Genomic DNA, 23,927 nt, shown 5'->3' with positions numbered 1-23,927 from the left:
CGATTTAATACAGCTATTAACCCATAACGGAATTCCATAAGTTCACAAGTGAAGTACTCAAAAGGATTTCAAGTTTGCCATATACGTTAGCTTAGAAAACATTTATTTTAAGTCTCAAACCAAAACTCATTCAGAAAAGCTAATTTTAGTTTTTAACCCTTAACACTAGAGTCAATGTTTACTAATAAAAATACGTAGAAAAACTATTACAATAATCTTTCTACGTTTTTTTACTCAACTGTACGTAATTAATTGTTTTTAGTACTTATTAGTAGTCATATTTTTCAAATGAACCCTTTTTATTTAAGTTAAGTAGTACAATATGTCTCTGAATGAAACTCGCTTCTATATTTTCTTCATTAATTGATTACTTTATTTTAAATAATCAATGTTGTCATTTACATAAACATGTAGTGTAACATAAAATGTAATCATACCATTTAAAATGTTAGATGTAATTAATAACTATGAATGTCTTCATTTAACTAAAAAAAAACTTGTTTCCGGCGCCTATATATGTTACACGGCTATTAGTTTATATAACTACAGTTTCATTTCCTTTTAGTTTCTTAACGAGTTTCTCAATTCAAAATAAGGTATTACTCAGTTGGAGGGTAATTTTTTAAAGCATTGAAGTAACAATACCTATAGGTACTATGGCTCTGTGATGTCAAAAATATACAAGGTGTTCATTGAGTGAGGAAACAAGTCAGTTGTTACAAGCAATGAGAACAAAAGAAACCAGGTTCCTTACTTGCTGAACACTCAGTATAGAAAATTAATTTAACTTTTTCATCAAATAGTTTTTTAAAGACCAGAAATAATTTAAAAAGGTATCGACATCTTTGACCAATTAGGTGTTCATATTTTCATAGTTGTCAAAAAAGTGGTAGAACAATTGGGTCGCGTTTTAGTATTGCCATTTAGATATCCNATTGGGTCACGTTTTAGTATTGCGATCCGATATCGCTAAATGGAAAAAGAGGTTTAGAGAAGCTGACAATCGGTAAAATAATGAAATGGTAATCGCCGTGCGAGTCGACAATAGCTAAGCGGCCACCCGTTGCGTTAAATCGGCCCAACGACGATGTGTCACGTGTTACGTTTTATTGTATAAATTTGATTCGGTAAGATCCATTGGTTAGATGTATTTGTGGGTATAACTCTGTTTGTAGGTAACAGTATTATGAATTCCGTCTATCAACCCCGCACCCTAAAGTTCAGACGAACTGAGAAAACCATTACCGAATTCCAGATCGGTAGTCTGCTGACAATATTTCATTATGGCCGTTTGAAATGTGAACCGCGTTAACGATACAATAATAATAACAACAATATTAGTTTTTAAGTTCAAATGGAGTGTACACATGATACTAAAACGTGGGGCATTTGCTCCACGGGAAATACTGATCTTATCCCTACAGGTTGAAATGTAATCCGTCAAACAGGACCGGTCACATAGAGTACGACGTATGATCGCTGCGACACAATATTTTAATAATAATAATTCGTTAAGAAAATCTACACTGTACAAAGAACTCACTCTTTGCCATTAGCGCATTATAATGTAACCACGTGAATATCGTGTTACAAATAATGTAAAAATAAAGCTTCACTTGATAAAAATACATATTTTATGTTTGAATGCGATTAATTTATACTTTCATTTTATTAAACGAATGAGAAATTTTATTTTTCTACTATATGCTATTCGACTATAGATATTTTTTCTTCATTTCATTGACAGTTTAAATACTTCTTCACATTTTTAGAACTGACATGCACTTTACAAGTTAAAATGTATTTTTAATTCTTACTTCCTTAAAATTGTATTTTTATATAGTAACATAATAAATTTAGAATTTTGGAAAGGCTAAATTCTTCCAAATCCCCACTTACCACCCCTATGATGTCATTTCATTCTTGGATTCTAGGTTGATCAGTGTTTTTTTTCCAGCTAATTATTAAACTTTGCTTAATTTATTGATTAAATATATATATTTAATACATTTTATATTTAATCTGTGCTTTATTTAAGTGAAACATGTCCAACCTAGGACAGCAAAATCACTTTCAGTAATTTTAACGCGATATTAACATTATTATAAACATTTAAAAATCAAATTAAACTATTATTAATAAAAATTATATGTCAGACTAATCTAATAGATAAATATTTTTTAACTATTTTTTTTTCGGACAATGTAGCACATTATTCTAAGAAGGCTCATTTCATAGTTGGAAACGTAAATTTACTGTAAGAATTTAATTACAAGCAATAATTTTCATAAATTGTGCCCGAATATTACATTTAATATTAATGGATCTTTATTTTATTTAACGATAATCCGTCGAAAATTTTTTTCTAATTATATACGCGGTTAATAATGTACACAAAAAAATACATACAGGCGGTAGCAAACAGCTGGTCGGGATAGATTAAGTCNGGCGGTAGAAAACAGCTGGTCGGATAGATTAAGCAGCGTCTGTGTTTGCCGCACACTATATATTATGTGTGGACTAATAATTTAAAGCGAAATAAATACCGACAAGCCCAGCAGTTAATAATTCGTATGATCAGCAAAAGTTGGTGTGCCTACAGAAAATATTTTACACATAAAGGTGAAGTTCGATGCACGTTCGTATTATATACCCAAGGAAGATAAAAGCGGCTAATAAAAATATAATATACACGTTGAGTTTTGTGGTCATGAATCTTGAGTGCCATTACACTCAAGTGTGCGTATGTGTAAAATTAATGTTTTTAACTGGCAGTCCGGGTGCCAATAAATGAAAAATGAACATCGTCCAATCAACGGAGGCAGAAACCCTGTGGCGCTGGTACAAGTCGGCAGAAGTACCAGCATGATATCGCTACTGCGAATTGTCTACGTGGCACCCTTTTCACTACACACTTTAGCATTCAACAAGAATCACCAACAACGATAACGTGTACCATAAAAAACAAACATTTTAGTTTAATAAACCAAATATACTAATGTATAGTAAAATCGTTTAATTTTCCAATTTTGTTCTGTACAGAGTAACAGTGAATCATATTTTAAAGTAAATAATAAGTGTCATTCGTATACAGAGTCAGTTATAGAAATATGCACCCTTAAGATGTATAAATAAAAAAAATAAATAAATATCATGCCCTTAGTTAAAGAAATGTGCAACATTAAGAAAATCGGAACACCAATACTGAGTCAAAAATATCTGGACGAAGAGTGATGATTAAGTTATATTTACATTTGTAAGAGGTTTAAATTGCCATTAGATGTAAATTGGCAAGCATTAATTTTTGGTCATTGGAATAATATTTCATGTGATATATTTTGTTATTTAAAATTGGACTTAATAGGAGGAATAATTCACAAAGAACTTACTACACTATCTATAATCGTACAACAATTTACAATCATAAAACTACATGTAAACACCATAAAATTTAAAATAAACTTTTAAAAATACTATTGCCATTTTGAACTAATCAATGCATAATAAAATTTATATTATTTTTATCAATAATTTTTTTAATTACTATTATTAAATTCTAGTTCTGTCGCGCATTTAAAAAACACGAAATAATTAGGTAATAACTATTTTATTTAAAAAAAAATCTGAATATAAATATATAAATAAACCATCACAAATATAAAGATGAACTAGAAGTAGAAGTGAGACTAGGCTGATCTTTTTAGCACTCATGGGTTAATATATTTTCATGTATATTAATATTTTTAGCTTTTTGTTGATTTTTTAAACTCATCTATAGAAAATTTATAGGCCAATAGTATTTATTTTGAGATGGTAATCATACAATTAAATATGAGATACTAAATTAGTAATATTAAGATTTCTAATGTATAGTATAATTTTTAATAAATTAAAAGATTATATTTCCATTGGACTTATATAAAAATTAATAAAAAAAGTTATTTAAATGAAGAAGTATTTTGACCCTTATAATAAAAAATTTAACAAGTATTCATTTTAAATAATTTAGACTATGATACCTCATTTTTTTCAATTTAATAATAAAATAATTAGATATATCTTTGTACAAAACTAATTTATAATTTACAATAAATACCTAAAATTAAATGTTAAAAAAGTAATTATATAATAGTATAAGTTACCAAAGGTTTATTGGAAGATGTCAATAGTAATCTTTGATTAAATTGAAGTAAGTTTATAAATAATTATTTTATTATACTTTATCAACTTTATTAATGGGAGTAAAAATTGCTAATAGCAGGATCTTCCATTTCTACTAATACTAAAACATCTTTAAATTTGTCTAATAGTTGTAGTAACTGTGACCGCCTTAGATTTTCTAAATACATAATTTCTTCTAAATGATGTTCACCAGTAAAATAACCTTGTTTTAATAATCTCATAAGCAGTTGAAAATCATAAGGATTTGCAGATGCTGGTATACACATCAAAGCTGACTGCTCTTCTTCAGTCAAACTATGAAATAACTCTTCGGCACTACAAACAGATGAATTAAACCAGCTCTCTGAACCTGTTTGATAGATAGTCATTGGAGTTTCAGATGGCTGTCCNAGCTCTCTGAACCTGTTTGATAGATAGTCATTGGAGTTTCAGATGGTTGTCCATTATCAATCATTTTTTCAGAATAGACATTTGCCTATATTTTTGTATATATAAAAAAAAAAAAGGTAGACATATGAATTAGTATAAATATGTGGCTTACATCCAAAAGTTTATGTCACAAAAATTATGTTTTGAGAATTTTTTTGAATTACATAGAAAAATAAATGTTATCAATAAGCTTTATTTTAAAATTTAAAAGTGATAAATCACATTAGATAATATGGAAATTATAAATTTGTATTTGTTCTCTTGAAAACTTAATAAAATTGACATATCAGTTTTGGAAGATAGCCACAAAAATAATAAATCTCATATATTTAAAAAAATTGTAAATATTAAAAATATTTCTACTTACTACAGTTAGGCCTTTATTAGTTGGCATAAAATATATATATGTATGCAATTGTAATAAAATTTTGCGCTGTAATAACCATATAACTATTTGAACCATTGTAGCACTGCTACTTTTGTCTTCTATCGGACACATTTTATACTGCAATGACGTGGGAAGTGAAAATTCACTCATTACCTAAGTTTCAAAAAAAAATATTAATTTTAAAAGTAGTAAATTACACTCAAATTAAATATAATTTTTTTTAACAAATACCTCTAATAAATTATGATCAGGAAATTTATCCTCAAATTCAATAGCAAATTTACTCTCTCGTTCAGTAGGAACATTTGGAGCAATTGTATACATGTTTGTTTCACATAAAGGAAATATCACAATGGCATCTCCCCAATATATCAGATGACCAGCAATATTAAATACCTATTGATATTTAGACAGATTTAAAATTAAATAAAAATTAACTACTAATTTTTATTTCTTACTTGGGCTATGGTGAGATCTGCATCAGCAGATAATGTTTGTAAACTTTTAACTGGGTTATACATATTAATTAGTCTCACAATTGATGGACTAGAATCAGTAGGTAAATTTTCTAATAGTTTTTTACGGTCTGTCATTAATAGTAATCCATGGTAAGGTCTAAGACCTTTTAAACATCTTAAAGATACATAATAAATATTTTATATTATTGAAAAATAAAAATGGTATATTCAACTATACATAAAGTTTAAGGCACAGCAGTAATTAACTACAGCAAGTTTTTCTTGATATATCTGATAAGATTTTGTATACATTTAATATGAGTTCTTATTGTAAATATTTAAAATTACAACTGCAAAAAAATACTTCTATTTATTAATGCATCGTATTATAAGATTCTTTAGTCTCAATTCACACCTAGTACTCTACCCAAAAACCCACTAAGAAAACTTAAAAGGNCTCTACCCAAAAACCCATTAAGAAAACTTAAAAGTAACTGACTTAGGGATTTTCTTATGAATTGTTAATATTGAAATTTACTCTCACTTTCTAATATACTTTCAAATATATCAGTTATTTTTTTTTAATGACAAACAAAAAGAAACGTTTTACTTGTTTATAGAATCGGGTTCAAAGTACTGTCCTTCTTTATAAAAATGATGAACTTTATGTGGCAAACAAAAGCTTATTTCTATCCAATTGTTTACTTTTAATCTAATGATACCATCAGCACAAACATCATTATAAACTTTTTTTAAATCTTGAGCAAGAGAGCATTCTTCTAAAATTTTTTCAAAATGCTTGTTTTCAGTAATAGTATCTACTTCAGCATCTGACCTAAAATGTTTAAAGAAAAATTAGTTATATAATAAATAGAAAAATAAATAAAACAAATATTACCCTGAAGCCATAGAATCATGTATGGCTAACATATTTTTTATTTGTTTAGATAAATATGAGCATCGTTTTTCTTCATGCCCAAGAGCAATTCCTATCATTTTACTCAAATCATAGTAACAGTGAGAAATTTGGCGACGAGCAAAAGCATCCAACGCGAATACAACATTAATTAAAATAATTGAAGGACTTTCTGGTTTTTTTTTTCGATTACTACCACCAGTTTGTATTTGTATAGGATGTCCGATAAAGCGAATATTATTTACTTTTAATTCAAATTTACGATCACACAAATCCATTTTTACTGCAAATAAACTAGATATAACATCATCAAGAAAATCTGTTTGCTCTTGTGAGTAATAAACTCCATCAAGTGATGCATTTCTATGTAACGATCTTTTACAAGGTTCATTTGTATTTGTTTTTACTGTACCATTTATATTACCAAATGGATATCGAAATAACAATTTATCTCCTTTACTGTCGTTTTTCACTAAATACACACACATAGGATTTGTTTCTATTTTCATTTTATTAGGTCTAAAATATATTTTAATAAAAAATTAGTATATATTTACAAAAGAAAATTATTCTTTTCCAACAAATCCTAAGAAAATTAATGCCATTATCGTATATACAGCAGTTATCATTACATTAGTATTATCAACTTCATATAAAAATATATATGGTTTTTAGATTTATATATAATATTTTTCTTCATAANACTTCATATAAAAATATATATAGTTTTTAGATTTATATATAATATTTTTCTTTACTGTATCAACATGCGATGGTGGTGTAATGGTCAGCATAGTTGCCTTCCAAGCAGTTGATCCGGGTTCGATTCCCGGCCATCGCATAAACTTTTGTGTTTTTTTAATCAGGTTTTATTACGACTTTAAAAGTGGAGAATCATATATGTAATAAATTTTGTTTTTTATTTCAAAGAAAAAAAAAATCGTAATTTCTGAAGGATCTGTAGTAGCTAAAATTAAAACTAAAGCCATACCTAATTTCTATTATGTATTAATCTAAATTACAATTTTTATCATTGGTAATTGAAAAAAATATCAATGTTAATAGTGCCAATACACAGAAAACAAAGTTATATTGTTTATAGCATATTTTTTGATACTTGCAAAAAAAATTTGCTTAATATCTTTTGTGCAACGATAATCACTGGAATAAATTGGAGGTTTAATGGTTACGCTAAACCTACTAATATTTTCTCACACTTAATGATATCATTATTTTTAAATTTATATAATAAATGGTGCATTTTCAAAAATTACTGGTCGTCTCTGACAACAAAAATAATTTAATATTATTTAATTGTTTCAATTCATAAAGTTATCTATTTTAATGATAAGTCAGGATAAAATAGCAAGATTAAGCTTCTACAGTTTTTTTTTTTTGACTTTTGGGAATAGATTTAAAATCTAATTTTTGCACCACAACTTCTTCCATATCCTACTTAATACCGTGATTTTTTTTATTGTCTCTTTCATCCTCTTTATTAAAAAATTTAGTATTCTTAAAAATTGCTATATTTGTTATCTTACTCCAACTATAAGGTGAGATGACGAAAGCCATCATATAACTTTTAACCAAAAATATTGTACTTTTAGAATATTTAAGAGAGAAACTTAAATAAATTATCTTAGAATGATAATACCTAAAGTTTTAATGTTCTAAAATTACATCAAAACACGCTTAATATAAGTTTCTAAATACAACTAGTATTAATGTGTGCGCTCGTGTGTTAGTACTACCGAGTAACAAAGAGTATTATGACTTTAATGCTAGAATAATATCATAAGTCTTTATTTAAATTAAGTCTTTTATCTATAGCCATAAAATCGCAAAAACATTCAATTTATAGTTTTGATGCATGCCTTCAATAAGATAATATTGAAATATCAATTTTGCTGGTCAAAAAATTAAAGTAGAATTGTCAATAAATCAGTGCTACCTGTATCAATTTTTTATTGTTAGTTTTAACAGTTTTATTACTGTCAAACCTCATTTATACACTTAAGACATGAAAATCGTTAAACATCTAATTAAACGAGAATACATAATAAACAATACCCTGTTTGTATTTATTTCTTGTTTTAAGTATTTTAATTGCATCATTTGGGGTAGGAGCAACTTGGTAATTTGCCCAATTCTAAATTTTCAATATAAATCAGAGCATGTCGTGCAATACTCGTACTAGGCCGAGCTATTCCGAGTATAAAATGTAATCAATGAAACAGTAAAAATCCAAATTTTATTTGATATGAAAAATATTTTTTCCACGATAACTTTTGACAAATTGCGCAATTTTAAAATCACCATGTTACAGTAACCATAATTAGTTCTAACATCTGTTATCAGTTATCATTTGATTTTAAATCAAGCGATGTTATGATTGTGCGTGTGTAATAACGAATAAAATAATATGTCAGAAGCTTACAAACTATCAAAAGCGTTAAAAATATAAATTTAATATATGTTGAAATTCTAAAAAATAAAAATAAAAATGTTGGGTTAGTCAAAAGCTTGCTTGTCTAGCATAATCCTAAATGATGTCCCTGAACATTAGGATACATACTAATAAAATGGATTGTACTCATTGTAAAAATTAAATTACTTATATTTATAATGAAAATATTAGTATGTACAAAGACAGTCATATTACAAACAATAAAAAATAATGAACTACACCATAGCAACATGTTAATCTAGTAACATTAAAAAATTTCACCTATCATTTGTTTTTTTATTTTTATAACAATTTTACACTAAAGGGAGAAAAAGGGGGGAATTTGTTGGGCAACAATAATATCTGTACAAATTAGTATAACTTAAAGAGTCACAATTAAAATAATCTTCCATTGATTAGCATACATCAATCACTGTCAGAAGCAACTGTATTTATTTTCCGTCGTTTTTTAGTTTGACGTGGCTTTATAACTTCTTCCTCCTAAAACATTAAATATTTATGTAAAAACTAGCTATTCTTGGAGAAAACTCTTAAAGAATATAGTGCACCTAAGTATATTAAAAACTCAAATACATAATTGGCGCTAAAAACTAATAGGAAGTATATCATAAGATATTAATCCATTACAAAATATTACTAAGCTAAACCCCACAGAAAAAGACTGATGGATTGACAAAAAAAGGATGACACGAATAATTGTCACTCAATACTCAGAGAATAACGTATTTTTGCAACTATGAACTTCAATGAAAACTTAAACTAGATGAACTAATAATAATACATACTTCACTTGTATCTTCAGAGCTTTCTGATAATCGGTCTTTTAAAGCTGATTTAGCATTTCGCTTAGTACTATTACCAAATGTTGGAGCAGCTTTTCGACCTCTACCTTTTACTCCAACACCACTAGTGGAATTTTTATTGATTGTTGAAGGAACATGAGGTTCATCTTCTTCGAGTAGCTGGAATAAATTGCTAAAGAGCATACGCTGAGTATCTGTGCAAGCAGCTTGGGCTATTTGCAAAGCTTTTTGCATACCTTCAGCACGAAATAAAACTGGACATGTACCTTGGCTGCGAATACGCTCCATATGTCCTAAAATACGCTCAGCAGTTGGTGGAGATACACCTCCTCTGGAACCCAAGCCTTGCCCTACAATTAAACAATTTTTTGAAAATACATTTTAGTTTTAAATGAAATTTTTTATTACACATCTAAGTTTTTTTTTTAATAATAAAAACATTAATAAACAAAAAACACTGTAAACAAAATAGAAAAGGTAGCACAGTGGAGTTGTGGCATAATTGGCATAATTATAGATGATATCTAACAGTGATTAAAATTAACATGTAAGAAACACTTTAATGCAAATCTGGAGATAGTGTTTAATTTTAAAAAATTGGTGGATTATTCCAAAATCAAGGAGTGTAATATTTTCAACTAAACATTAGTGGTGATAATTTGACTTATTGTTTAAAAAAATTGGTTAAGTGAGAGCTGAGAAAAATAAATGACAGACAAAAAAAAACCATATAGTAAAATATTTTAATATGATAAGAAATTCTTTTTCACAAAAAGAGACTACAGGGATGCCCTTGATATTTATTGAAGTTATACAATTTAAATGAGATAGAAATCAAATGAACTTTGAATTTAATTTCCATCTCAGAAAAAATTTTAAAAAAAATACAAAAAAGTTATTTTGACAGGAGAGGTTTGAAATTTGTACCCCAATTACAGAAGATTGTAATATTTTTGATGCAGCCACCGTCCATTACATGAAGGTATAGCTAACAATGACAATTTGAGCAAGTTCAAAAAGTCAAATCAACTTTTTTTTAACTTTGAGGAGGCAAAATAATCAAAACATGTTTAAATTTATACTGATTATATATTAGATTCATGTAAATTTTATAAAAACTGGTGAACTCACTACTATGACTAACCTTTGTAAGATATTTTAAAATAAATGAAAAAAAAACACAATTTAATCAAAAATAGCATGTTTTTTAACTATGGTAGCACATTGAAACAAATTTTTTTTTAACATATAGTGAATAACATATGCTTTATTTTAACATATGATTAAAGCTCAGAGTTTTCCGAAACATTTTCAAAACTCAAGTTAAATTTTTGTTTAGAAATTGCTATTTTGAATCCCCCCTGAGGGCAGGTAAAGGGTCAGATTTGCAAAAAGTTTACATTGATAAAAGGAAAATACTTAAGGTTTCAATATAAAAAAAAATTATTTTGATTTGTCCATTTTTTAAAAATGTATGGCATTTTTAAGAAAAGAAAGTTTAAAAAATTTCAAAATTTACCGATTTTAAAAATTGTTACTTTTTTGGGGACTTCTCCCATTTACAAAAAACGTAGGAATTTTTTTCAATTTTTAAGTGTAATGTTTTCTACTAGATATAATTTGTGTTCTTTTGATATATTTTTAAAATAAATCAGTCCAGTGAGAGCTGAGAAAAAATGGCAGCAGACATAAAAAAAACCCATCATAGTAAAATTAATATCTTTTTAGCTTTGCATCTAAGCTAAAAAAAAAATTGGTATTTTATTTGAAATATCATTAAAACCACTTGCATATAATCATTAAAGCTACCTTTAATCAAGTCTTTGTAATCAAACCATTAACATAAATTTACAAAATGTTTAATGCATTACATTAATCAAAAATTTTATTAAAATCACTAAAAAACATTTGTATAATAATTAAATGCTAGAAATAAAAACAAGTAGTTAAAAATTTTACCTTGACCACGTTTTCGTTTAGTTGGTGATACAATTGGACATCGGCTAATTAACAATTCAGACACTAAATTAGCCACAACTTCACCATGTTCTAAATACCAACTAGATATCACAGATACAACAAATTGGTCATTCAAAGGTTTTATTTCCCTGCATAGCACAGGTTTCAATATATCTAGAGTTGGCCTAAGATTAAAATAGAAAAAAATTAGTATTATAATATAATTGAATAAAAATTTTATAAATGAAGTTTTACATTATACAAATATATAAAATTAAAGTATTCTCCATTTTATTAAAGAAATATGATATATATATATATCAAATATGCATATGTATATATATATATGCATATTAGATAGTGGGATGGTGTGGATGAGTCGGTAACGTGGCAATGTTTGACACGCACTGCCTAGGGTTTGAAACTTGATTACGAGCGGCTTTATTTGCAGAACGAGAGATCAGTTCGATAATTAGAGTCGCTATCCCACTCTCTGGCAACGGACTAACCACCTGTCCCGGAGTATAAATTGTTAAGGAAACCTCCTCCTAGTAGAAGGTTGCTATGGCCCTTAATGGACTAATGAAAGCAATAATAATAAAAAAAAATGCATGTTGGATATTAATCAGATAAACCATATTTAACTAGATCATTTGTGTAATATATTTGATTTATATACATATATAAATAACCTAAATTAGGGATATAATAATCTGAGAGTTAATAGCAACTGTATAGCTCTGTAATTCAAGTAAATAACTCTTACATTTTAAGTAATTTTAAAAAGCAACACACTATAAAAAAACTTACTTTTCTCTTTTTAAAATGAGTAAAATGCTAGTCAAAGCTTCAGAATGATTGTTAAAATCTAATTTAGAGATATTAGTTAATATCACTTTAATATCTATATCGTGTGCAGATATTAGCTGCCAGAAAAAATACTGTTCTATGGTTTCCCAATTTAATGAGCAGTTAATTAATGATGGTATTGATTCAGCTCTCAACATAGTTAATTTCCCTGTAAGTATTAAAGATTTGACATTTATATTTTAAATATTTATAATTATAAAATTTATAATGAACAACATTTAACTTTGTTTAAACTAAAAAAATCAAATTCTTTATACTAAAAAATAAAAGTTAAATTCTTTAAGACAAAAACAATGAATGTAATTTTTAGGAACTACAAAGAATTTCTTTTTGCACAATAATTTTTTATAATTATATAGATGGATTTTTGTGAGGTGGTCAAATCAAAAATTGTAATTTTTAAGAAACAAAAATAATAATAATAATTTTACCCAGTGGTAAATGTAACTCTCAAATTCATATCACAATTTAATAATAACTACCTATGAAAACATCATTGATAGTATGCAATGTAATTTTCCAGTAAAATCAACAATTAATTAATTATAAAATTTAACACCTACTTACAAAAAGTGTCTAAATGTAAGCTTCACTAGATTTACCTTGTAAAATCAAACAAATAATTTCTTGAATTTGTGCACCATCAACTGTAGATACCACTAAATGTAAAAATTCCTCATTTCCTATCGTTATTTTAGAGAAGTTGTTAAATACAGCAGGAACAAGCCAACAAAACATTGAGAAATCATCATCTTGACACAATTGAAGATCACTCAAAAGGCATTCATTTAATTCAATTTCTTGTGTCTCACAAAATTCTTTGTAAACATTTGTTTTAATACATCTTGAAATTAAAAATAATGATTAAAAAAAAAAGTAATTTAAAAACATTACTAGGTCTTAACTTACTTATTAGTTTTTCTATCAGAGTTTATATTTATTGTGCTAATAACTTGTAGGTAGTAAAGTAATAAATAACCAATACGTGTTTGATGAGTTCTCATTTCAGCTAAAACTGATAGTAATTGTAACCTTCGAGAGTCATCTTCTGAAAATTGGGTAAGACTACGAAACATGACAAATAATGGTTTTCCAATACTATCTTCTAATGCACTAAAAAATACATAAAAATTAAATTAATTTTTTAATATAAATTACATTATTAAATGAATACTATTAACTAAAATTATTAATAATTTTTTTTAATACTAATTTGTTGCTGTACAAAATTATTAAATTGTTATATAATATTAAATATATATAATACAAACAAAATTCATTATAAATATGTAGTATAAAGGTAAAACTTTTTCTTGCTTATTCTAAATTATTAAGCTAAATCACAAGCTACTTATGAGTAACTTTTGTAACTAAAGAGCTTTTCCTTCATCACAATTTGTTATCAAGTAAAGATTCACTTTTTTATTATTTATCTAAATAGGTACAAAAAATAAAACTTTGCTTCTTATAAAATGCTAGTATAGAAACTNGATAGTGGGATGGTGTGGATGAGTCGGTAACGTGGCAATGTTTGACACGCACTGCCTAGGGTTTGAAACTTGATTACGAGCGGCTTTATTTGCAGAACGAGAGATCAGTTCGATAATTAGAGTCGCTATCCCACTCTCTGGCAACGGACTAACCACCTGTCCCGGAGTATGAATTGTTAAGGAAACCTCCTCCTAGGGGAAGGTTGCTATGGCCCTTAATAGACTAATGAAAGCAATAATAATAAAAAAAAATGCATATTGGATATTAATAAGATAAACCATATTTAACTAGATCATTTGTGTAATATATTTGATTTATATACATATATAAATAACCTAAATTAGGGATAATAATCTGAGAGTTAATAACAACTGTATAGCTCTGTAATTCAAGTAGATAACTCTTACATTTTAAGTAATTTTAAAAAGCAACACACTATAAAAAAACTTACTTTTCTCTTTTTAGAATGAGTAAAATGCTAGTCAAAGCTTCAGAATGATTGTTAAAATCTAATTTAGTGATATTAGTTAATATCACTTTAATATCTATATCGTGTGCAGATATTAGCTGCCAGAAAAAATACTGTTCTATGGTTTCCCAATTTAATGAGCAGTTAATTAATGATGGTATTGATTCAGCTCTCAACATAGTTAATTTCCCTGTAAGTATTAAAGATTTGACATTTATATTTTAAATATTTATAATTATAAAATTTATAATGAATAACATTTAACTTTGTTTAAACTAAAAAAATCAAATTCTTTATACTAAAAAATAAAAGTTAAATTCTTTAAGACAAAAACAATGAATGTAATTTTTAGGAACTATAAAGAATTTCTTTTTGCACAATATTTTTTTATAATTATATAGATGGTTTTTGTGAGGTGGTCAAATCAAAAATTGTAATTTTTAGGAAACAAAATTAATAATAATAATTTTACCCAGTGGTAAATGTAACTCTCAAATTCATATCACAGTTAAATAATAACTACCTATGAAAACATCATTGATAATATGCAATGTAATTTTCCAGTAAAATCAACAATTAATTAATTATAAAATTTAACGCCTACTTACAAAAAGTGTCTAAATATAAGCTTCACTAGATTTACCTTGTAAAATCAAACAAATAATTTCTTGAATTTGTGCGCCGTCAACTGTAGATACCACTAAATGTAAAAATTCCTCATTTCCTATCGTTATTTTAGAGAAGTTGTTAAATACAGCAGGAACAAGCCAACAAAACATTGAGAAATCATCATCTTGACACAATTGAAGATCACTCAAAAGGCATTCATTTAATTCAATTTCTTGTGTCTCACAAAATTCTTTGTAAACATTTGTTTTAATACATCTTGAAATTAAAAATAATGATTAAAAAAAAAAGTAATTTAAAAAAATTACTAGGTCTTAACTTACTTATTAGTTTTTCTATCAGAGTTTATATTTATTGTGCTAATAACTTGTAGGTAGTAAAGTAATAAATAACCAATACGTGTTTGATGAGTTCTCATTTCAGCTAAAACTGATAGTAATTGTAACCTTCGAGAGTCATCTTCTGAAAATTGGGTAAGACTACGAAACATGACAAATAATGGTTTTCCAATACTATCTTCTAATGCACTAAAAAATACATAAAAATTAAATTAATTTTTTAATATAAATTACATTATTAAATGAATACTATTAACTAAAATTATTAATAAAAGAATTTTAATAACATTATCAAATATTTAAAACCTTCTTTATTTTAAAAAATAATTTTTTTTAATACTAATTTTTGCTGTAGAAAATGATTAAATTGTTATATAATATAAACAAAAATATATATAATATTAAATATATATAATACAAACAAAATTCATTATAAATATGTAGTATAAAGGTAAAATTTTTTCTTGCTTATTCTAAATTATTAAGCTAAATCACAAGCTACTTATGAGTAACTTTTGTAACTAAAGAGCTTTTCCTTCATCACAATTTGTTATCAAGTAAAGATTCACTTTTTTATTATTTATCTAAATAGGTACAAAAAATAAAACTTTGCTTCTTATAAAATGCTAGTATAGAAACTCCAAATACTCTTTAATATTTATAGCTGACATCTTAATATGAACTTACTCATCATTACATATTGAAGGAAAATTTTTTTCTTCAATTTGATTTTTTAATAGGCAACTAAGACATGAACCTAATGCAGCTAAAATATCGGGATATATTTCATCATCTTGAACAATTAGTTGCACAATTTTTTCCATAGCTTCACATTTTCTTTCATTATCTTTTTCAAAGAATAAGTTTTCAGTCTCGAGCCTTAATTCTTTTCCCAAGGTCTGTAAAGCTTCTTTATCTAAGTCTAATGGTAATGAATTTTTATCTTTCAGTTTTACTTTTGCTGAAAACAAACAATATGTCGTTAATTAGAATATTAAAAATATAACAGTCAATTCATATAATAATAAAATATTTATTTACATACCTGAAGGTTTTATGATAGGTAAACTATTATTTTCAATCATGATTAATTTTTTTGGACTTGATTCTGACTCTTCATCGCTAAAAGTCACATCTTCATTCTCAGACCCAGACATTTCTTCCTTAAGTGATATACATATATTATCTTTCATATCATCTTCTTTTAACGCAGCACCTTAACAGAAAAGATAACAGTACAACTTGTATGTATGTCTTATCGTCAGTGGCGCAACTAAAGCAAACATCTTGGGGATGCTAAAGTTGTGCAATAGTCATGAGGCATCTGCCTTCTACACCCTCAATCATCACATTACTAACTCTCCTAAATAATTTAATATTTATTTGTATAATAAACAAAAAAAATTAACCAACAACTACCTATCAAAAACTATTAATTTTACATTTGTTAGCAGTTAATAAACACAATTTATATACAGCTATATAACTGTGCATACAATTCTGGTAGAATATTGAAATGTTTCAATATACTCAAAAAATGTATCACATAAATTGTATAAAAGTAGACATATAACAAGTATTCATAAAAGTAACCCATAACCTCTATTTTGTAAAAATTAACTAATATCAAATATTTGACAAATAAACAAGTAGTCACAATTCAGCATAATGATTTTATTTATTAAAAGATAGTAAAAAGTAATTGTATAACTAAAGCACCTTCAATAGTGGCACCACTGTTTATGATTTAAAAATAACACCATATATACCTTCAACAGCAGGTGGATCACAGAATTCACGGAAATTATTTTGAATCATTGCCCTTAACTCACCATCAAGTCTTGGATTTGTAAACAATGGTACTAATGATGGTAAAACTCTTTTATCTAGAATTTGTCGTAAAGATACAAATATACCATTGCGTATGCGCTCAGATTGGGCAGGATAGAAATTAGGAATAATCTACAAAGAATAAATAATTGGTACATAAAAATGTCAGTATAAGTTAAAACAATTTTAAGCTTAAAATAATGTTACAGAATATTGATAATTAATGTTCTTTAAAAAAAAGTATCCAAAAATATTTAATATTTTTTGATACTTATTCTTTAAAGAACATGTTCAATTGCCTACAGCTACTAATAATTTTTAATCATAAATTAAAAATTATTCGAAATAAATTATTTATCAATAAGGAACAGATTTATATGAATTTATAATATAAAAAAGACTATATCAATACTGTAGGCAATCAAACAATGATCAAAGAGGGTTTGGCTCTTCAAAACATTGAATTGCCAAAACATGCTAAAAAAAATTAAAATTGAATAAATTTGTTAATAATCAATATATTATTTATTAAAACAGACAAAATGGATAGTTACTCGGCATAGGAAGTCTAATAAACTTGCTGTTACAGTAGGATGAATTCTTAATGAGTTAAGCATTACCAAAATAGCAGGCTCTAAAAAGTATACAAATAAATATCCAATATATTTAATTTATTTCGTTTGTAAGAAAAATAAAAATTGACTCACCTATATTCATTATATTGTCATGCTTGGGATCATAGCAAACCCAATCATAAAATAATGCCATTTTAGCATTGGCTAAAGCTATATTTGATGTACATGACGTAATTAACCATCCAATAACTGCCCATCGAGGAATAATATCTGAACATAATAGTTCATTAGTTGGATGTATAAGACCAACAATGAATCGAATTAAATCACTTCTTAAGGATTGTGCTTCAGGTGTATTTAAATACTGAAATTAGAAAATAATTTTTTTTTTTGATAAAATGATATCAATTAAGAAAATTATATTTACATAATATTAGCTAGTAAGGCAAATTTTTTTTTTTAATTTTCAAGACATGATAATTTTGAAATTATAATTTTTTATGCACATTAAAAATGGAAATAGTAATTTTAAACTCAAATTATTCTCTAAATTACTGCCAGAAAATATGTGATAAGTTACTGTAGATAAGAGTAAGATTCTGACTGTTTATGTTAGGTATTTTTTCACAAAAACCCTGAGTGACTGAATTTTTTTACATTTATAATTATAACATAAAAAATAAAAATAATTATGACGAAATAATCATAATACTAATTTGCCATGCCCAAGTTTTACTCAAATTGTTAAACTCATGATCAATAGTATTTCTTTATGCATAATTGAATTATAATTCTTTTAGGAACTTGAAATAATGTTCAACATTATATTTTTAATAATTAAATAAAAAATATATAAAATAATTGATATGTTAAATACCTTGTTTTGAAACCATTCTTGATAACGTTTATGATGACCAAAACGAACAGAAGAAGTAAAAAAAACTAACTTACGCTCCATATCAGGAGTTAACCTAGATTGTAAAAATCGTCTAGATGTTCTAGTTTCTAAAATTTGAATAACACCTGAAAATATTGAATAAATTTTAATCAAGCGATATTAATATTTTAATAAATCAAGTTAAAATTTAATAAAATATTTAATTTAAAAAATAATATTTTTGTGGTTACCATTTGTTAAACTAGTACTTAAGGAATGAGGATTATATAATAAATCTTTCCATAATGCCTCAAATTCAGGTATTTTTGAGACGTTTTGCAGGAGTCTCACTAAATCACGACCAATAACTAAACAGTCAGTAAACCGATCTCTTAAAAGAGATATTGTAAAAGCTACTTCTTTATTTCGTAAGGGGATCAGGTTACTATGATCTTCAATGAAACGTAAAAAAGAATAAACAACCGACGCTATTAACCATGGAAATCTTTCTAACCATTTTCTGAAAGTAAATTTTCAAAAAATATAATTTTTAAAACAAACTGGTTCAATTTTATTATTTACCGATGGTCTTGGTATAGATCTAAGAAATATTCTATAAGTGCTACATTAGATGGAGACACATCACCACCTGCAGCATTTCTCATTAAATTCCAACATAAATTATCAACTCCAGCTATATTATTACGCACCATTTCACGAACTAACCAGAGAAGTTGTTTTCTTGGATTATCAAGAAGTCGACTCCATTTTTCTAATGTAAATTGTTGCAAATGAGCAATAACACTTTGAAGACCATCACGTGATAATAATGTAAGATCTCTATAAATCTGTAATTACAAAAATGCTCGATCAATAATATTACACTTATTAAAAATATTGTATTATTTTAAAATTTATCATATTACATTAACTAACTCATATAAAGTAGATTAGTAAATATTAATAAATTTAAGTATCTCAAATAAAATTTCAAAATCAAATAATTTAAATTAACATAAATTATTCAAAATATTTTGATATCATAAAAAATGATATTTAAAAATGGAGTTACTTGATGTTTACATGGATGTAACAATACATGCATACCATATAGTTTTTAAAAATTAGGTAGCTTGTCAAAAATATTAAACACGTCTATAACATCTTGATTATATCATACCTTGTCGGCATTTTTAGGTTCTAATAATATAGCAGTCAGCAGCCCAAGACTAACAATTTCTTCTTGACTTTTGTCTTTACTAATGTGATTTGTAAGTGCATCATGATATTCTCGATCATTAAGACTGTTAGTGATGCTTTGAAGTGAAACATAACATCGTTCATATTTCTGAAAAAGGGTTAGATTATATAGTTTTATTTTTTTCCAGAATTGATTTTAACACACCTCTTCAATTTCGTCCTTTCGCTCAATCACTGAGTAAGTAAATAACTTAGTCTGAACCTGCTGCTGCTGCTGAGCCATTTCGATGTCGGACTACCGCAGCTTGTCCAGTAGCTATCATGAAAACACTTTCACGTTTCATCAATACATACATGAAAAAGCATGTTGTTGGTAATCACCCGTCCCATTTTTGACAGTCTATATCTGCCGTTATATGATTATTCGAGTAGTACGTTTTTACAAAGTAATTCAGTCGTACGTATCCCACCAGAATTTAAGATAAAGAGGTTAATTGGAGATAGAAAACAATTAATGAACAGAACCAAGTCGAATGACTGAATAATAGAATATAAGTGTTCAAGGACGTTTAAAAAGTGATAAAAACCAATTTTTCGTGTTATTAACGTCGTTGCGACAGTCAGTTGATGAAAATTAAAAACACACGCTGGTGGCCCACAACAGTGGTTATAGTAACTGTAGCTCGCACAAACGATAACGTGTGTTTCTTCCTTCTTCCACTACAAACTCCACACCATCATCTACACATCAGTCAGCACCCCATGATTCCATAGCGCGTTTTAATCATGTATAATTTGTACGATATTAAAAAAATAATCGAATGAAAGTATATACTAAAAAAACACTATAAATATTTATGTATTTATGCAAAAATATTACAAAATTTGAGCGTGCCACACTTATCTTTCCTGGTAGAATACATTCACCGTCAAAAATATGATAACAGAGAAAGATGGAAGAAAAAATAAGAGAGAAAAGCGACACCAACTTCATAAAGAGCGCACCTGTCTCTAGAAATATGAATAAGTATCAATATTTTATCAAAAAAGGCAAATCTTACTCATATAAGAGAAACTCTTTGGACTTCATAAAGTTGCTGGCTTCTCAAATTTATCATACGCTACTAAAACATCTTTGCTAAATTGGATGCATTGCTTTATTAACAACATTAAATATTCCTAAACTTTTCTAAATCAATAAAGACTTAAATTAGAAAATGTATTGTTTAAACACACTTCTATGAAATATTTTACTATAATACTTTATTTGCCTTCATATTAGTATTTTTAGGCTATATCCCTTCCCTATGACCTCTATTTCTCAAACATGTCTTGACCCACAGCAACGTACTCAGGATTTTTTCATGGCGGGGGATATACATAACATTTTATTTAGAATCTAAGTATTTGTTTGAGATTATCTATTTTCAAACTATGAGTTAAAAAAATAAGGGAAAAAATAAATACGTTTTTCTTCCTTATCAGAAATAAATTATCTAAAAAAGTAGAGTGGTTTTATTCGATTACGCGAAGAGGGTTAGTGTTTTTTAAGTAATAAGTATATAAAAACACGTCATGGCTTTTAAATGTAAATTAAAGTTATAAATTGTAAAGTAATTTTCGATTATCTACATAAATAGTGAGAAGTTATAATTGCCAACTATTTATACTGTTACAAGTCCAATACTAAAACTAGAAATCGAAATTCTCTTAGCATCACTCAATAGCTATAACGTGGTTTATGTACTAGTCTTTTAAAAATTGTGATAAACAAAATTAAAGAGAAATAAATAATTGATGTTATAAATAAGTTTGGTAATGGACTAGACTTAATAAAAAGTGGTTATATAGGGATTTGCTGAGCATTTGGGGGTTTAATATGTGTAGAACTTTTAGTTCGAGTTAAACGGCTGAACAAAAACATCCCCAATTTACCTTCTTTTTGTACCTAGTTTATCGCGTAAAGTTTTAAGGAATAAAGCATGTAATTGTTCGCATTTACCTTATTTTTCTTTTGTGGTTGCTTGTATTGGTTTTATTTTAATTTCTCACCATAATAGACGTGTTTGTTAGTCGTTGTATTGTATTCTCGTTTTATTATACTTATGTGTATATTAAATTTCAAATTGTTATTTTTTTTATTATCTCAATAATTTACGTCGTTTACGATACGCACATATAAGGTGCTCTCTAATGAGAATTACGTCTATTATCATTTATAACCAATGTATATACTTTTTAAAATATTTTCATATTATACTAGGATTTTACTAATAATATTTTTGAGGGATTCTTTATAGTCGATATCGATATTCTTAAAATTTACTCTGGATTCACCAAAATAAAATTATAAAATTTAAAATATTAATTTAAAATTAATAATTTTTAAAAATACTTATCTTGAAAAGCTACAAATATTACTAAAGATTCGTGTAGTATGCGTATTTCGGGGACAATGTTACTCTCATTAGTGTTAAACATGTAAGTGTTTACTGCTGATGAATATGACCAGCTAAATATGAGTTTCCTTTAACATAATCATTCATTAACCTATCTTCTTTCGTTACTCCACTCATCCATCTAAGCATTTTCATCTTTACTTTTTTGTCAATCGCTCAACACTCTAACCCATACAACGTAATTAGTCTAACTATTGTCTTATAGAATTTACCTTTTAGTCTTATTGGGATTTTCCTATCACACAAAACACCATACTCTTCTCACTACTTAACCCCCCACACTTGAGCCTATATTTTGCATCTTTGTCAAACCACATTTTTGAACAAATGATATTTAAAATCTTCTATTTCTATCACCTATCACGTCCTTGTTTATTGTCATTATTTTCCTCGTTTCATTACTCTCGTGTTCTCTTTCATCAAACTCATACTCTATGTATTCTTTATTTTTTCAACTAATTCCTAATCCCTTTTCTTCAAGGGCTAATCTCCGCATTGCAAGCCTTTGGTTAACTTCCTCTCTATTTTCTTTTATTAACACTATATTATCAGCAAACAACATGCACTAAAGGTCCTCTCATTGTATATCTTTAGTAATTTCATTCGTCATTATAGAATATAAATAAGGGCTTAAAGCAAAAACTTGATACACACCTAATCTCATTTTGAAATCGTCTGATTCTTCACATACATTTTATACTCTAGTACAAGTACATCATACACTCATTGTTATGACTTTATTCTATTTCATACATATTCTCTATTACATCAGTACACGTGTTTTGGTCTATTTTTCTGATTAAAGTCTACTTTAAAGTGGTAATAAAAACTTCTTTTGGCATTTTCTTATACGCCTTCTCCAAATTTATGAACATCATACAAAACTTCTTCTTCTCCTTATACTACAGATTATATGAAATATATTTTTCATACAGACAATATTTTCTTATAGTATGTGTCTATACTTTTCTATTTGTGATTTCACACAAAATAACGGCGTCATCATTGACTAGATAAGATTTTTATTTAACATCGGTTTTACCTTTAAATCATAATCATTTAACATGTAAATAGTAAATAATCTACGATTTAACACATAGAGTGGTTTAATCATTGATATTCATTTATTTATTCATAAGATTTGATAGTAACCTTAGTTACACTATACATATACGTTCTAGTTCAAATTATTGTTTTACTCAAATGTACAATAAATATTTTTTTTATTTTACGTTTTACTAAGAATTATACCTTATATAATTATATTATTGCAACTTTTTGAGTAACGACATTCCTATTTAAATATGTTCTAATACGACCTCGTATACCCCCTGTGTTCTTTTTAATTGTTCAGTTTTATATTATTTTTATAGTAGTACTTTATAGTAGTAAATTTAATTACTTTAACTTTATTTATTTAAATTAATATATTTTTAAGGATTTCAATTATTAAAAATGGACCGTTTTTAGTTAAAAAATCTTCAAATCGAAAGCTTAATAATAGTGGTTTTAAATATCACTTAAATTTAATTTATTATTTTTAAAATTCAGATTCTGAGAATGAACCTTGTGGATAAACAAGTGTT

At 26.7% G+C, this 23,927-nt stretch overlaps 2 protein-coding genes and 1 non-coding gene across 5 annotated transcripts; 1 reads left to right on the top strand and 2 right to left on the bottom strand.

Moving 5' to 3' along the window:
* Window positions 1–3,584: 3,584 nt before the first annotated feature.
* On the bottom strand, window positions 3,585–6,977 carry LOC126908811 (GATOR complex protein NPRL3-like). Its single transcript, XM_050691110.1, has 7 exons — window positions 6,356–6,977; window positions 6,068–6,292; window positions 5,458–5,632; window positions 5,231–5,395; window positions 4,979–5,152; window positions 4,585–4,657; window positions 3,585–4,531 (listed from the first exon to the last, which is right to left on the bottom strand). The coding sequence occupies exons 1-7, from the start codon at window positions 6,880–6,882 to the stop codon at window positions 4,233–4,235; spliced, it is 1,638 nt and encodes a 545-aa protein (XP_050547067.1). The 5' UTR covers window positions 6,883–6,977; the 3' UTR covers window positions 3,585–4,232.
* Window positions 6,978–7,142: 165 nt separating this feature from the next.
* Window positions 7,143–7,214, top strand: Trnag-ucc (transfer RNA glycine (anticodon UCC)). The gene has a single exon. It is a non-coding gene; the product is annotated as a tRNA-Gly (tRNA).
* A 1,614-nt stretch (window positions 7,215–8,828) lies between these two features.
* On the bottom strand, window positions 8,829–20,921 carry LOC126908808 (integrator complex subunit 3-like). Of its 3 annotated transcripts, none has more exons than XM_050691105.1 (16): window positions 20,088–20,921; window positions 19,863–20,030; window positions 19,265–19,530; window positions 18,934–19,202; window positions 18,683–18,828; window positions 17,938–18,169; window positions 17,785–17,864; window positions 17,170–17,362; window positions 16,446–16,616; window positions 16,088–16,361; window positions 15,386–15,589; window positions 15,079–15,320; window positions 14,418–14,625; window positions 11,606–11,790; window positions 9,629–9,996; window positions 8,829–9,323 (listed from the first exon to the last, which is right to left on the bottom strand). In XM_050691105.1, exons 1-16 carry the CDS (start codon window positions 20,163–20,165, stop codon window positions 9,249–9,251), a joined length of 3,159 nt encoding a protein of 1,052 aa, XP_050547062.1. In that variant the 5' UTR covers window positions 20,166–20,921; the 3' UTR covers window positions 8,829–9,248. The 3 variants fall into 3 exon arrangements, with proteins under 3 accessions (XP_050547062.1, XP_050547063.1, XP_050547064.1); XM_050691106.1 differs by lacking the exon at window positions 14,418–14,625 and adding an exon at window positions 12,416–12,623 and having other exon boundaries at window positions 20,088–20,919; XM_050691107.1 differs by lacking the exons at window positions 14,418–14,625; window positions 15,079–15,320; window positions 15,386–15,589 and adding exons at window positions 12,416–12,623; window positions 13,078–13,319; window positions 13,385–13,588 and having other exon boundaries at window positions 20,088–20,917.
* Between the last annotated feature and the right edge of the window lie 3,006 nt (window positions 20,922–23,927).

This window comes from Daktulosphaira vitifoliae, unplaced genomic scaffold (assembly GCF_025091365.1).
Source record: "Daktulosphaira vitifoliae isolate Bord-2020 unplaced genomic scaffold, ASM2509136v1 Scaffold_12, whole genome shotgun sequence".
Taxonomy (NCBI): Eukaryota; Metazoa; Arthropoda; class Insecta; order Hemiptera; family Phylloxeridae; genus Daktulosphaira; species Daktulosphaira vitifoliae.
Note: the sequence above shows the minus strand (reverse complement) of the source record. Positions and strands in the feature narration are given on the sequence as shown.

Excerpts from the sequence above, each read along its gene's own strand:
- LOC126908811 (XM_050691110.1), bottom strand. The coding sequence starts at position 6,882 with ATGAAAATAGAAACAAATCCTATGTGTGTGTATTTAGTGAAAAACGAC. Across the intron at positions 5,396-5,457 it reads CAGATCTCACCATAGCCCAA|GTATTTAATATTGCTGGTCA; the intron begins GTAAGAAATAAA and ends AAATATCAATAG. Across the intron at positions 4,532-4,584 it reads AATGACTATCTATCAAACAG|GTTCAGAGAGCTGGTTTAAT; the intron begins GTTCAGAGAGCT and ends TCTATCAAACAG.
- LOC126908808 (XM_050691105.1), bottom strand. The coding sequence starts at position 20,165 with ATGGCTCAGCAGCAGCAGCAGGTTCAGACTAAGTTATTTACTTACTCA. Across the intron at positions 18,170-18,682 it reads AAGAATGGTTTCAAAACAAG|TATTTAAATACACCTGAAGC; the intron begins GTATTTAACATA and ends TTCTAATTTCAG. Across the intron at positions 11,791-14,417 it reads CTCATTCTAAAAAGAGAAAA|GCCAACTCTAGATATATTGA; the intron begins GTAAGTTTTTTT and ends TTTTAATCTTAG.